Source organism: Molothrus aeneus, chromosome 3, assembly GCF_037042795.1.
Source record: "Molothrus aeneus isolate 106 chromosome 3, BPBGC_Maene_1.0, whole genome shotgun sequence".
Lineage (NCBI taxonomy): Eukaryota > Metazoa > Chordata > Aves > Passeriformes > Icteridae > Molothrus > Molothrus aeneus.
Genome location: NC_089648.1, coordinates 74,436,059 through 74,451,231, shown reverse-complemented (window position 1 = coordinate 74,451,231; position 15,173 = coordinate 74,436,059). Strand labels below are relative to the sequence as shown.

At 39.4% G+C, this 15,173-nt stretch overlaps 1 protein-coding gene across 2 annotated transcripts in view; it reads left to right on the top strand.

Annotated features, from left to right (window-relative positions):
- Positions 1-15,173, top strand: part of VSNL1 (visinin like 1) — an 87,380-nt gene that overhangs the window by 27,383 nt on the left and 44,824 nt on the right. For both annotated transcript variants that reach the window (XM_066547181.1, XM_066547182.1), the window contains exon 2: positions 12,205-12,371. In XM_066547181.1, coding sequence (XP_066403278.1) covers positions 12,210-12,371 — 162 coding nt within the window. In that variant the 5' untranslated portion in view covers positions 12,205-12,209. The remainder of the gene's footprint in view (positions 1-12,204; positions 12,372-15,173) is intronic.

Here is a 15,173-nt window from a genome sequence, read left to right as displayed (position 1 = left end):
TAAGTGGAGGTGTCTAGTGCTACCTGAAAGGACCTAAGGTGTCTGAGACATCCACCCTGTGTCTCAGCAGCTGAGTTGACTGGAGTGGCTGAAGTCATACCAGTGGGTACTTCTTAGGGCATCTCATCCTTGTTAACAACCTGTCAGCTTAGAGCTAGATTGAAGTAACTGAAATGTTGTTTCAAATGAGCTATCCCACCACTCTAAGTAAAATTTTTACATTTATTCCAAACCATAATATCGAAAGTGATGAAAAAAACATGCATTTCATAGCAGTGCAAAGAAAGAATTTTTATTTGAAAGTTCTACCTTAGGGAAAGCATTTCAATTTTTCTTCTGGCTTTCTGTCATAGTCAAGGCTACTTCTGATTGTTTTAGATACCTTTTCCCTGTCCAAGCTGTGTACACGATTCATCTGTTCACTCATTTGTATGAGTAACATTTTTGATCAACCCTGTGTCCAACTCAAAGGTGTAAAGCCATTGATTTCATTCTGCAGAATTATGATTCATCTTCTCAGTAATATATTTCCTCTGCATTTAATCAGGCTCCATCTGAAGCAGTCACAAGGGACAGTTCTGGAGATTCATTTGTAATGAGTTTGGGGGGAGCATTGCGTCAATGGATCACTAGCCACAATGATACAAACACTTTATTTTGAATTTGAAAGGTTTTTAGTAAAATAAAAAGCTGTAATCTGCTTTTCTGCTAACCACTCCTGTTAACATCAGCTGTAACACAGCCACGTGGTTTTTAGTAATGTAGAGTTTAGACCATAGGTCAAAATGATCTGTTGAAATCCGCTCATGTACAGCAGTCATAGGTGTGCAAAAGCCAGCTAACACCAGGGTCTGGGGTGCTCCTTTTCATGCAGAAATTGAATGGAAATGAAGGTTTGAAGTGTGTCTGTATGTGTTAGCTTATATTTATTTCAGTTATCACAACACTATTTATAGACCATGTGCTGATATCACTGCTCAGTTTTACTACACCCTTTGCGAATCACAGTTGTCATCGCAGGACACAGGAGCACGAACTAGATGAAAGAGATCCTGTCACTTCTGTGTGAGTTGGGAACAGAGAGGAACCAGTGTGAGCACTGATCTGTTATTCCCAGCAGACTGGAGGAGGGCCATACAGTGCTCACCATACCTGCTTCCCCCTGAGAATCCAGTGCAGTAAGACAGGGCCTTGCACCACTGGACATGGCTGCTAAAGGGACTCTGTTGGGTAAAGAGGGAGGTGGATATTAGAGATGAGTTGGAGGGAGAAATTAATATAGCATTTAGATGGTCAGAGTGAAATTTGTTGCAAAAGAATATTGTATTTAATAATAATAAAAAAGATTTTTCTTAGAGGCCAGTACTTTACTTGGTTAAGAACTATATTGAGGAAAAAGCAGGAAATGACAAGGGCATAATGAAACAATCCTGAACAATTTGATCTCTGCAGTTCAGCTATTTAAAACTATTTTGTTTTGTGGGGGCCTGGAAAAGAGCGGAAGAGAGTTTTTCCACTGCTATGAGGGACATAAATAGCATTGTGGGAAGGATTGCATTTGGTACACCAGCATGTTGTACTTGTAATGGCATTAATCACACCTGAATGTGTTGTGATGCATAGGAATAGCAATGGACTTTGGCAAATGTATGTTTTTCCTAGTGAGATCAGGAACAGCATTAGGTTATCCACTGCCAATGAGCAAGGTGGGACTTTTCTTGCGTCACTTTAAGCATTTAGAAATCCAGTTTCAGATCCAAGAAGATTTAGAGGGCTGCCTCTACAAGTGGCAGAAGGAAAGAGATGCTTGCTGATTCATTCTGTCTTAAAATACACACACATATATTCATCCTGCCTCTTTCACATGTCTTTTCTGCACGGGGTGAATCACTGAAATTTCTGGCCCTCTCCATTGACTGCAGAGAGACCAAAGACAACTGACTTTTTAAACAGCAAAGATTTGATTAATCCACCTTTGCAGGAGTCAGGGCAGTTATTGTGATGAGGAATATGGATATAAGAGAAGACTGAAGCGTGTACTATCCAGACAATGACTTATGAGTCAGAGTTCTAAAAAGGCACCTGATGGAGTCAAACTCAAATTAAAATGAGGCTGGAAGGTGAACAGTAAAAGTACTTCTTTGTAAGCATATCACCTTAGGGAATTTGGTTTTGCATATATCAAACAGAAGAGTAAAATGACATTTCAAACTAACAATAAAACAAACTGATAGCAAACAAAACATCCTGTAATTTAAGAGAGAAAGCACATGTTAACTTTTTAAATAGCATTATTTTATTTTTTTAATAGCATTTTTACAGATGAATATTTGTTTACAGACAAATGAAAACTAAGAAAAAAAATTGTGCATACATGTAAATGAAGTCAAGGCAGTGGCTAAAGTCTAAAAAACCGTATCCCCAAGTGTGAACCTTCAATAATCTTTATCTCAAAGAAAAGCAGCATTTTAATTGATGCTAGAATTGACACTAGTCCCTACAAATTGATAAAAAAAATCTGTGTCTCGGGCTGAGGAAATGTTGATACACTTTGGCATAACAAAAGAAAATAATTGTTTACAGTCTACACAAATGTAGACTGGTTCCAGAACACTGGAACATGCTCAGGGAAGCTATAATGTTCAGGCATGCCCTGTCAATCTTCCTCCAAAAAAGAGATGTTTACAGCAACTATCCCAGAAAAGGTTCAGTACTGAATATTGGACAGATCTCTGACATACCTAAAATTGTATAAAACACTCTTTGAAATGCAAGGCTCAGCAAGTGACCTTTATGTAATGCTGCTGTGTAATTTTCTCCTGTGGCCACTTTGAAGTTGTAAGGTCCAGGAGGTTACAGATTTCTCATCTCATGAGGGAAAGACTATTGGAAACCATATTCTAGAATAAAACCTCAGAGAAAGCAGTCAAAAACTCTTATATTTCATATGAGGTACAAAACAAATTTGTCACAGCAAAGCTCTGATGTTGGAGCATTGTGGATAATTAGGTGATTGCAATGCTGTTCATCACATGAATTATTAGAGAAAGGTAAATGTTCTGCAGGCATTTTAAGATTATTATTTACAAGGACAGAATTTCCTGGACAACAGTCCAGTGAAGAAAATACTCATTCCATTGCTGAAAAATCAGTCTTCCTCCTCAAATCATACCTCTTTGTTAATTACTATCACCACTGTCTACAGACACTGGACCAATAGCAAAATGAAACTATGGCAACAGATTTACTCAAGTATGTGTCTGACACTCAACATTAACAAGCTGATTGTTCTTGTCAGAAATTAATCACTAAATTCTGTAGAACATATAAATCAGTAAATTTTATTGAAATACTGGAAAAAAGGGGACTTGGAAGAAAATAAACCAGAAACAAACAAGTCTTTGATGTATCAAAGCCAAATAATGGAGGTAAGGGGGAAGCAAAAATTTTCTTAAAGAGAACTGAACATTCAGAGCCTAAGCTTCCTCCAGAAAGGTGGACACTCCTCCATGTGGTCTAAAAGAGCCTGAGAGAAAGAACAAGCCAAAGAGGGATATTGCCCCTGTCTTTCCAAGTTTAAAACTAACTGGTAGAGCCTGGAAACTCTTCTGAGCACTTGTGTCTCATTGGGCAACGCAAGTAAGTTACACTTTGTCCTGTCATCTCTGTCTACTTGTAAAGGAGGAAAGCCAACTATGGCTTTTTGTAAGCAATTTCCCAATCCAAATGAGAAAAGGGGGCAGAAATGAGACCCTGCCATGTCGTTCAGAACATTGTCTGCAGGTTTATTTCTACCCAAGCTGTTGGTTTCAGCCTCGGGCTGTGAATAGAGCCCTACTGTGATTCACAGGGCTGCAACAACAGTGGAGCTACTTGACAGTCTGGAATGGCCCTTGATTCTCATGTTGAAAATGTAGAGAACACCTTTTTGCTTTATTCCACAATTAACAGAAAACAAATGGTTTTAATGAAATAAGTTCATTGTTAGCTTTCTAGTCACCTAGAGAGAAAAACCCTACATATCAGTCATTGTTAAGTTAGAGCATCCCCCTGTACAGGTTTTACCCTTTCAAATGCTTTCTTTATTGCTTGAATCTAATTGAATATCCATCTCATTTCAAATAAAATTTAAAAATATATCTCTCTTCTTTTGCTTAGACCTCTTTTCTGCATTCATTATTCAATTTGGTTGGATAATTGCATTCCTTAATGCCATTACTCTCTATTTTCCCCCATTTATTTTACAGAGAGAGCTTGCAGGCCTGAATCTGATATTTGGTAAAGCCAGTAAAGTAATCTGAAATCACTGGATTTATTCCAATTTTTGCTGTAGTGCCACATAAATTGGAACCTAGCCTATTTTTTCATCCATAGTTTGAGGTTTATGTTATCAGTAAATCATGACTGCTTCTAATTTCAGTATGGTGTTACACAAACACAGAATCACAGAATGGGTCAGGTTGGAAGGGACTGCAGTGGATCATGTGGTCCTGCTCAAGCAGGGTCATCCCAGAGCTCATGGCACAGGATTGTGTCCAGATGGTTCTTGAATATCTCCAGTGGGGGAGACTCTACAGCCTCTGGGCAATCTGTTCCAGGGCTTGGTCACCTGCACAATAAAGAAGTTATTCCTCATACACACATACATTTCAATTCTTATTTTTTGATCATGGCAGGTTAAAAACTTAAAATAGACCCCTAAGTTTTGTGTGCAGAAAGGAGCTATTAGTTCAGGGTCAGTTTTGTTTCTGAGTAAAGGGAAAACCGTGGTCCTGATGTCACTATGGCCAATATAACAACATGAAAGTCTATAAATTATAAATCTACCTATACCTGATAATCAATTTTCTCCCACAACAGCTACTGAAAGGATATCTGCTGTTCTTGAATCTCAGAACTGTGGAGGTTGGCAGGGACTTCTGAAGACTGTGTAGTGCTCAGCCCCAGTTAGCAGGGTCAGCTAGAGCAGGGCCATTGCTTGGCATTGCCCAGCCCCATTTGGCTGTCACTGTGCTGGGTACCTTCTGCCCTGGTACCTCTGCCAGTGTCTGCCATGCTGCTCCCTGCCTGCCTTTTCTGTCCTGACACCAAACACCTGCCGCTGGATTGCTTTCATCTTCCACTCCTACAGGTTGTTGCAGCCCTTCTTTCTCGTGAGGAAAGTGCAGGCGTGGAGCTGCTCTGGGTTTGGATCCAGGGGTTCTGAGAAAAGACTAGGAAGATGGGACTGAACTGAGTGAGGCAGTTCTTGTCCTATGGGAACTTGGAAAGCTGCAGATGCCATCACATCATGAAGTAAAGGCCAATTCCAGGAGAGATAGTGAAAGGAGAAGCCTAGCCTGACTGACCCCTTTTTCAGAAGGCTTAATCACAGTGTAGGACTTATATTGTGTCAGAATCTTAAGAGCTGATATGATGCCACAGTGCCAGAACCTCCTTTAAAATACCTTCATCTTTTGCATGTGTTGGGAGAAAAAAGGGCTTTACTGAGTGGTTAGGAGAGGGCTCAGCATCATCCCTGTTACATGCAAGCTGACTTAGAAATTGTGTCGACAACTGATGTGAAGGGTGCTTCACTATCTGCTTAGGGAAAATATCACTGTATAACAATTTGGGACGGAAGGAACTTAAAGATCATCTAGTTCCAGCCCCTCTGCCATGGGCAAGGAACCTTCCCTAGAACAGAGAACAGGTTGCCTATAGCCCCATACAACCTGGCTTTGAACACTTTCAGGGATGGAACATCTACAATTTCTCTGAACAACTGGTTCCAGTGCCTCACCACCTTTACTGTAAAATATGTCTTCCTTATATCCAGGATAAATCTACCTTCTTTCAGTTGAAAACCAATGTCCCTTGTCATGTCATTGCAGCTCCTAGTAAAGAGTCTCTCTCCATGGGGATGGCAAAATTCCTCTTATTTTCCAAACATGTCATTCCTTGGATACTTATTTCCATGGGACTTTGGGTATGAGGCCGTTGTTTATTTTGTGTGTGAAAGACAGACTTTAGCTTCAAATTTCTTCCTCTTTGAAATAATAAATGTATTTGAAGGAATGAGGCATCTGTGTGGCTTGATAGCTTTTCTATCTATCCTTCATGCTGGCATTAGTAGAGAAAAGGCAGTATCTGACACAGCCTGAAGAGAAAGGAACAATGCTGGGAGCTGTTAGGAGTTATCAGCACAAGGCTGGAAATTCGATAAATAGTCTGCTTAAAAATCATGGGGAAATTATTCTGCTACTGTAGATTATAGACATAGGTTTTTGCTTTCCCCAGCATTAATTGTTTGGGGTTTTGTTGCCCCTATTATATGTGTGTATGTTGGAGTCTAAACACGGGTATGCTGTTTCTAGATTTGCCTTGGGTGAAAGACTGCAAAGGCACCCACCACTCCTGTTTGCTCAGTGCCTGGATTTCACATGTCGTGCCCAGGAGTCAGCACGTTCCTGTGGGAGCTCGTGGGCTGGGAGTGGGCACAGGGGTGGGGATGAACCACAGTTTTCCTTCCAGCCTAATGAGTGCCTGCCAGCACAGCTGAGCTGGCAAAGTGAGTGTTGTCATTTGCCTCTGGCATAGTCCACACGACTCATTCCCACTTCCCAAAGCCAGGGAAGAGCAAGAAAAACATGCACCATACAAGGGAATTCATTTAATGCACAGACCTCACGAGGCTGCAGAGGTATTGGTTGACTAGCAGCTACCTAACTCCTGCAGAATTACTGGGAAAGTGAGCATGGGAACACAGGCACGTGTCAAAGCAGCCAGAGTACATGGGAATAAGTTGGGGTAGCCTAAACCACTTTGGTGCTTTTGCCCAGGGTTATGAGGTGAATCTTTCTGCACTTCTGGAATCAGTGGGGGGAGGAAGGTGGCTTGAGTCGCCAGTACCTCTTCTCCAAAGGTTGCCTTGGAAGAGCACTTTTTCTCTCAGCTACCCATGTGGGAATTGAGTGAAATTAAGCAGCTACTGTGGATATCAAAAATAGGTGGTGTGACTGACCCATTTATGTGTGAAACATATTCCCTGTGTTTCACAGAATGACAGAATCATCAGGATTGGAGGGGGCTTCCAAAGATGCTCAAGTCCAAACCCCTGCTCAAACATGGTCAACTATAGATGATTGCTCCAGTTGGGTTTTAAATATCATCAAGGATGGAAACTCCACAACCTTTCTGGGTAATCTGTTTCAGTGTTGGATCACCTGCTCTGTAAAGAAATGTTCTCTTACATCAAGAGAGGATTTCCTGAACTTGAATTTGTGCCCATTGGCCCTTGTCTCACTGGGCACCACTGAGAGGAGGCTGGCTCTGCTGTCTTTGTTCCCCTCATTGGGTATTTAGACCCACACTGGTAAGACCCCCTGAGCCTTCTCTACTGCAGGCTGAACAGCCCCAGCCCTCTCAGAGTTCCTTCCAATAACCAGTGCTCATCACCTTTGTGGCCCTTTGCTGGACTCCAGTAAGTCCATGTCTGCCCAGTGTAGGGAACCCAGCACTGGACGCAGCAACCTGGGGAATGGTGGGAGCTGTCTCACCAGTGCTGGGCAGAGGGGAAGAATCACCTCCCTCAAACTGCTGGCAGCACTTTTCCTAAAGCAGCTTGTTAGCAGAGAATGGGTTATGTAACTATGTCTAAGGAAAGCAAGCAAAACAACACAGAGGTGGGTTATAGGGACATTGTTGGCTGTCTTCTCAGTGGAATTTGGGTTCTTTTTCAGCACAAATAGGAGATCTCAGGCAGCACACAGTTCACCCTCCCTTAGGAACAGACAGAGTTCATTTGTTTGCTCTTGGTCCCCTTGAACACTGAGCAGATGCCAAGGAGGCCGAAGGAGAATGAGAGGAGGGGAAAGAAGACTGGGAATGGAGCTGTGTAAGCAAAAGCTATGGGGTCTTTTGATATCATTAAAAAGCAAACAAGATTCTATAAGTCATGTTTTGTTATTCAAATTATTTTTTTTATTTCTTAGGTGTGCAGTTTAAATTTTGTTTTGTGAAACTGTGCTCACACTGACAGTTTACTGCTGGCAAGCCAAATGGGAGAGGCAGACCTGATAAACCTGTGCAGGACCTGCTGTGAAATATTCTAGGGAAAAAGCCTTGCCATTGGCCAGGAGGTCTGGATGATGATGGAGTGGAGAGCTTTTGAAACAACATGAGCATGTGTGGGAGATGATAGCATTGCAGGAAATACATCACACAAACAATACCGGGCCTCAAAGCTGGAGGAGCTGTCTGGTGTGAGCCTCCTGAGGTCCAGCAAGGCAAAGAGCAGGCAGATCCATCCTCATACTGCCCCACCTGCTGCTGGCACAGCCTGGGCTGCCTTAGGTTGGGGATTGGCTGTTTAACAAAATTCCATCTTTAAAATCTGACTTTTCTATGAGCCTGTAGAAGCAGCAATTAAGGTGTTACTTAATTAAATACTGGAGTAGCCTACCAAGTATTTCTGAAAAGCAATTTTCTCTGGATGGCTGACAGCCTTTTCAAGTGTTTCAGAAAAGTGATATGTTTTAAAACTCAAAAAAACCTCAAAAAGCCTTCATTGCTTTTGCTACCTGTAGCACAACAGTAGAGTTTTAGTGTTTTTCTTGATCTCTAATTTGGATTGTGTTGTCCTTGCTAGTGTTAATAAACATTCTCCTGCCAAAGTAATCTCACTGAGAACAGACCTGACATTGTATCCATGCTATGTGGCACCCACATACCTGGTTCCTTGGTTATCAGGAATCTCTCCCCCACATGAAGGCTTTATTTTTTTTTCCTTTAATGATTTTCTGCCAGAAAACACAACTGATTATGAATAGCAGTGCTTGGATTGTCACATTGCATGGTTGGAAATATGACACATAGAAACAAATTTATAGTTCAAAATTATAAAATTTAATAAACAAAAAAATGCTTGCAGAGTGATCTTTCCTACTCTTAAAATCTTAGGGACTGTGCAGCTGCTCTCACCTGTCTTTTCCTAAAGCATATTTGTAGATTTTCACAAGGAAAAAGCTTGTTTGGGAAACTGTGATTGTAAGTTAATTAAAAATAGTTTTCATTTTAGAAAACTAAATGTGTTGGCAGTAGCATACTCATCACTAATGGGTGATTGTACTTTTTCAGTAATAATAAGAGATTCAATGAAGCTTTAGAAGATGTTAGGATATGATTAACTCGATAATCTACATATTTGAGTTTTATTCCCAAATAAGATGGATCTCCCAGAGCCAGAAGTCTGAGTTTATATTTGATAATTATATGAGACTCTTGAGCTTTCTTGCAGATTGTAATTCAATTTCTCTAAGAAAAGAGCTTTAAAACATGAAGAAAGAATGAGTGCTTCTAATTCCAGGAAAGCATTGTGACCAGCTAGGTCAGTTTGCTTACTCTGTCCCAAACAGAGCCCAGCAGATTATTCACCATAATAATGCTGGAGCAGCAAATAAGAATGCAGAACCCAGAAATCACAAATCATACCTTTCTCAAATACTGGTTTGGTTCTGTGGAAAAAATAGTTTCTGAGAGTGTTTATCTGAGAGTGTTTCCTTTACTAGGAGATATTCTGTGGTGAGGTAACATCAGAAATCACTGAAAGATGTTTGGCACTTACTGGACAACCTGTGACAGACAGGCAGCTGCCCAAATTAGGGACCTGGATCACTGAGGCAAAAGCTGGTGGCTTGTTTATCTGACTCTGATGATAGGTTATGTGTGGATATGTGTGTCTATTCATGTATTTTACACACATGCAGGCCCACGTGGATTATGTTCCCATCACTGAAAACAACAAAGGCAACTTTGGCAGATGTGGCTGAGATTCACCACATCTGTTCTGTTTCAGCTCTCTGTAGTGCCAGGCCCAAGGGCTGTAAAGCTAACATGGATCAAAAAGCTGCTATAACAGAAAAGTGGTCAGTCAAAACCACCTGATTTTGCCCATTGAGGATGCTTTTTTTAATCCATAAATATTGTTAAGTTAAATACTTATGGGGATATGAATCCTGATGAAGAATGGTTTTTGAATGGCTTTTTGAATGTACCTAGGATAGTTACTATAACTGCTGAGTATCTTTAGGGATTTTCTGGATCCTAAACAAAGCACCTTATGACTTCAAAAGATAACAGTGTAGAGGGATACAGTATGGGTAAAGGAAGGTGCTATAGAATGTAATCTTACCCCCTAAAGAGTTGCAGCTGAGCCAATTACTCAAGATTAGGAGCAGGCCTGATGTTAACAGGCCACACCTGAAGCCAATAAGAAGAGTGATATAAAAGAGTGGATTGGTGGCAACTAGATTCAGTTGGCTGCTGTGAGGATAAGGAAGAGTCAATGCTAGAGGAGTTGCCTGCAAGAAAAATCAAGGAGGTATGAAACTCTAGCAATATGGAACCTTTGCAGTGTAATGACAATAGAACTCTTGCAATATATATGACAAAATAGCAGCATGTAAATAAAAAAGAAAAAGAGGAAGAAAACACAGCCCATGAAGAATAAAAAAAATTTTAAAAAGTCACTGTTTCTTGTAAAACCTATCTGGGAGCTAGAGAAATAACTGCATTAGTATACTTTAATCTCTGTGGGATTTAAATTCAGAATGTGCCAAACTGGGTCATGGTCATACATGAGAAAATGGGGACTTCAGAGATAAGGCTGGGGCAGTTGCTCTAAATACCATAAACTGCAAACCCATCATTTAGTCAAAATAGCTGATTTCTGGACATCTGCACAGTTTTACCTGTGACAATTAACTGGAAGATTGAACTCTCACATATTTGTGCTAAGTTTACCGAAATCTGTGAACAGGAGCTTGGCAGAGCCTCAAAGTGAGTTTAGAGCAGGGAGTAGGTTCAGACCAGGGAGGCCCTTGGCCAGAAGGGAGAGGGGCTATGAGGGCTTGTAGGAGCAGACCTGGTGCTGCTGGCACTGTGGCACCAGGGGACATGTTCACCACACACAGAGACCAGGAGGAATTATTAACTTTGCACCTGCTCAAGGAAATGTTCCCATAAAGGAAATTATATAAATACATTGATTTGTTGGAGCAGAACAATGTTTGTCCTTTTGAGGAGAAAAAAACTTCTGCTTTGAAATAGGGGAAGGTGCCAAAAGCCATAGATTAAAATTGGGAATGGGTGGTGATATGGACTAGAAATCAATGCATTCAGTGTGGTGCAGTCATTAGACACAGATGCTAAACTGGAGATAAAAATGGAAATGCAAAGCTGGGCTCTGGAAAGAAATTATTCATTGCTTTGCAGTTCTCTACAGGACAAGTTAAGTGTTGTCTCTCATCTGATTAAAAAGAAACTGAAAGATATCTGTCATGAAAAAACTTTGGCAAAATGGGAAAATGTTAAAGATGAAGTTTTCTCTAAAGTTCTCTCAAAGGACATCTTTGGTGAATTGTCAGAGAACCTGAAAGTGTCTCAAAGGGCCAACATGAGTAGTACTGAAATTGCTGTATTTATCTATTCACACATGCGAAGTTTGTATTTCTGTTTAATATTTTAAATATATACAAAATGTATATAACAGATGCAGTGAATATCTTCAGAGTTAATGATCATGAAATGTAAACAGTCTGTTTATCGATTATGCATTAAATATATAAGTACACATCTATTTATACCTATGTGTATGTACAAATGCATATGAATTAAATTTATTTTTACAGTTTGCTTTTGTCATTGTTTGAGACCAAGTTTGTGGACTCTTGCATTGTTTTCTCCCAGTGGAATACCTAATGCTGTATGTTACAAGCCTGTCTGTCTACAGCCTTGGACACATGAGGAGTAGCTGCTACTGTAGCTGTCATATCAGAAGATATTTTCAAGACAAAGATAAGGAGGAATTCTGTGGACAGCCCTGAATCTGTGATTTTTTTTCTAGTTGCATTCAAAGAAAAAAAAAAAGTAATCATTTTCAATCTTACTGTAAAGAAAAGCTGTAAATTGCCTAATTTTAAGGCAAATGAGAGTAATCTGTCTCCAGGCCTTAAGATTCCTGAATGAAAGAAGAACATTTCCTTTTTTACTATTTTCAGCCTCCAATAATCAAGCATAACTTAGGTTCATGTTCACTAGCAAATCTCTGAAGTTACGTTTGCCTGAAAGCAGCAGTGAACACAAAACAATTGTTCAAGTTATGTGGCTATTTCCAGTTTAAAATGTTCACATTTGGCTAATTGTATTCATGTGTTTCTTCCTAAGGCAAAATGGGGAAACAAAATAGTAAGCTGGCCCCTGAGGTGATGGAGGATCTGGTGAAGAGCACGGAGTTCAATGAACACGAGCTAAAACAGTGGTACAAAGGATTTCTAAAGGACTGTCCAAGTGGTAGACTGAACCTTGAGGAGTTTCAGCAGCTCTACGTAAAAGTAAGTTATTTACTAAGTTATTTGTTAACTTAAAAGTAAGTTGTTTGACTGTAGAAAGAGTTATGAAGTAATGTAAAGCAAACATATGGTCCAGAGCTGCTGGTCATTTAGACTGAGGAATAACTTTGCTTGGAGAACCAAGGGTGAAGAAGAGACAATGAGTGGGAAGTGTTGCCCTCTTCACACCAGTGATTTGTGTAACTGTAGTGACAGGAACCAAAGTTTAGGAAAAAAAGCTGTGATTTATTCACAAGAAATAGATTACATTCTCTGTGCTCTGAAATTCATGACATGCATTTCAAATCTTAAAGGTGATGTCGTTCACCTTCAAAGGATGGCCATGGTCATCAATATAAACCATGTGATAGCCGGACACATTTATATAAAAGTGGTGAAGTTTCATGACAGTATGACCTGCAGATAAATTATGCACTGTGCACAAAGGATTTCTTCCATAAATTTTAGATATTGCTTTTTATTTTTTCCCTGCTGTCACTTTTTTCTCATCTTATTGGGAAGGGAAAGCAGGCTGATCTGTTTATTTTCTTCTTATTTTTTATTACTTTGTCATGTTCAATGTAGTCTTTCCCTTACATTTATTATGTATTTATTCTGTAACAAGAAGAACATGGGGGAAGCATAAAAAGTGTATTCATGTTACAAAGATAATTATATTTTAATTCAGAATTGAGTGTCGACCTAAAGGTCAGACACTTCAAAGTAATGTTAATTAGGACAAATATTGAATGGCAATGATGAACTGTAGGATCATAAATACAATGTGAGGCTGAATAAAAATAAAGCAGCCTTTCAAGTGTAGGTAGTTACTGTTGAGCACACTGGCAATTTTTGCAGACAAGTGGGACTGTCGTTTTCCTCAGATGCACTCTGCGGTTCTTTCCTAAATTTCTTCAGCTTTGAACCAGATTACTCTGCAAAGTATTACCTAGACCCTTTTCCTTTCTAACAAATGGTTCTAGCATAAACTTCTAATTCAGCTTACACAAATAAGCTTCTGTCTTCATATTTTAATATTCATGGCTGAAGATGATGTTGCTTCACAATCCTGTTCTTAAGAAACAAATAAGTTTGTAATGAATTATTTTCAGATGAAAGAATCTGTACAACCTCAGGTGTTGTACTTGTTATTGACTGATAATTTATAAGTTCCATTTTAAACAGTACTCACTGCACATCCAACAAGAGCAGACATCCAGTCATTGCCCATACATGTTTCTGGAAAAAAGTAAACCTTCTTTAAAAAATTCTTAATAAAGTGTGTCAACTCTTCAGGAAAAATTATTTCTTTTTGGAAAATCACAGTTAAGGTGGTTTTTGGTTATTTGTTTTGTTGTTTTTTTCTTTTTTGTTGTTGTTTGTTTGGTTGGTTTTTTTTTTGGTGGGGTGGTGGTTTGGTTTGTTGGTTTTTTTTATGATTTTTGTATTCTGTGAGGAAAAACATCTGGAAATAACTCAGAACTTCCAGGACTTCCTTCCTTCAAACAAGTGTTTGAAGTGTTCATAAGATATTTCACAAGATACTCTCTGATGTGTCTTCAGGAGTAAAGTAAATTCAATATCATGTTTTCTGAGATGGTAGTGCAAAAAATAACATGAAGAGCACAAGCAGTATTTTGCTCCTGAAATTTTCAGACAGCTTTGTAATCTTACTAAGCTGCAATATCCAGCTTTTAGTTTTATGGCCTCATGTATCTTTAGACATGGACATGAAATGTGATTCTCTGCCTTGCTTTGGTAGTTGTGGGGTTTGATTTTTGCTATGTAATGGCACTGCCATATATTTAGTCTAGTTTCTTGTCATCCTATATTTAATGTCCATAAGGGGCAAAATACTAATTTTGTGAGGAGAAACATGATTACCTGTAGTAAATCCAGAGCTTTACTTCTCTGTGTGTCATAGAAATGCTTGTAAAAATAATGTCTCTGAGGAGCTCATAGTCTGAGTGTTGGCCATGGTGGCAACTTCTGTGTAGGGCATTCTGTCTACCCCAGCTTCTGGCTGCAGATAAACCCCCAGATGTGAAATTTGATCTTTCCAGGAGGAGCCACCAGCAGGAGACCTGAATCTTTATGATTTACATTTATAGCATCTCACTTCACTTAAAATATATTCAGGGTGAAAATGCATGAAGCGTGTATTGATTTGTAATTCCTCAGCATAAACTTCTAGTTGGGAGGGATGACATTTATCTGTTTGTCTGAACTGGATTTTATTGAGGAAGATTTCAATAGATCAATATATTTTGAAAAGAAATACAAGACTTTCCTCCATCTCCAATTCATGTTGACCTAAGATGACACTGTTTCTTTGTTTGTGAGAGCTGTGGGGGGAGCATTTTCATGTGGGTTGATAAAAAGGTGTTGGTCATCTAACTTAGGTGCAAAGGAAACTCTTTTTTTTTTACTAATGCACAATAGAAAATATCATCAGCTTAAATAGACAAGACATTTCATATTAACAATAGTTTGAAGTGAGTTTCCTGGTTATCTGAACTTCCATCAGAATTACAGAGTGGGATGCACTTAGGGCATAGAAACTGTTTGGGTTCTGTTTTTTTTATGAAACATAACTAGATATGTCCTGGGATCATACCTGATAAGTTACTGTATCTAATTGCTGCTAATAAGCTTGAGTTGGTCTGAAAGGGAACCTCCAGAACATGTGTGATGTGGATGTCAGGTCCTCAACACAAACCCTTCCAACTCTACATATTTGCATCAATTGTACTGTGCTGTTTACTGATGTAGATAAATACTGTATTGACTAAAGGGAGAATTACT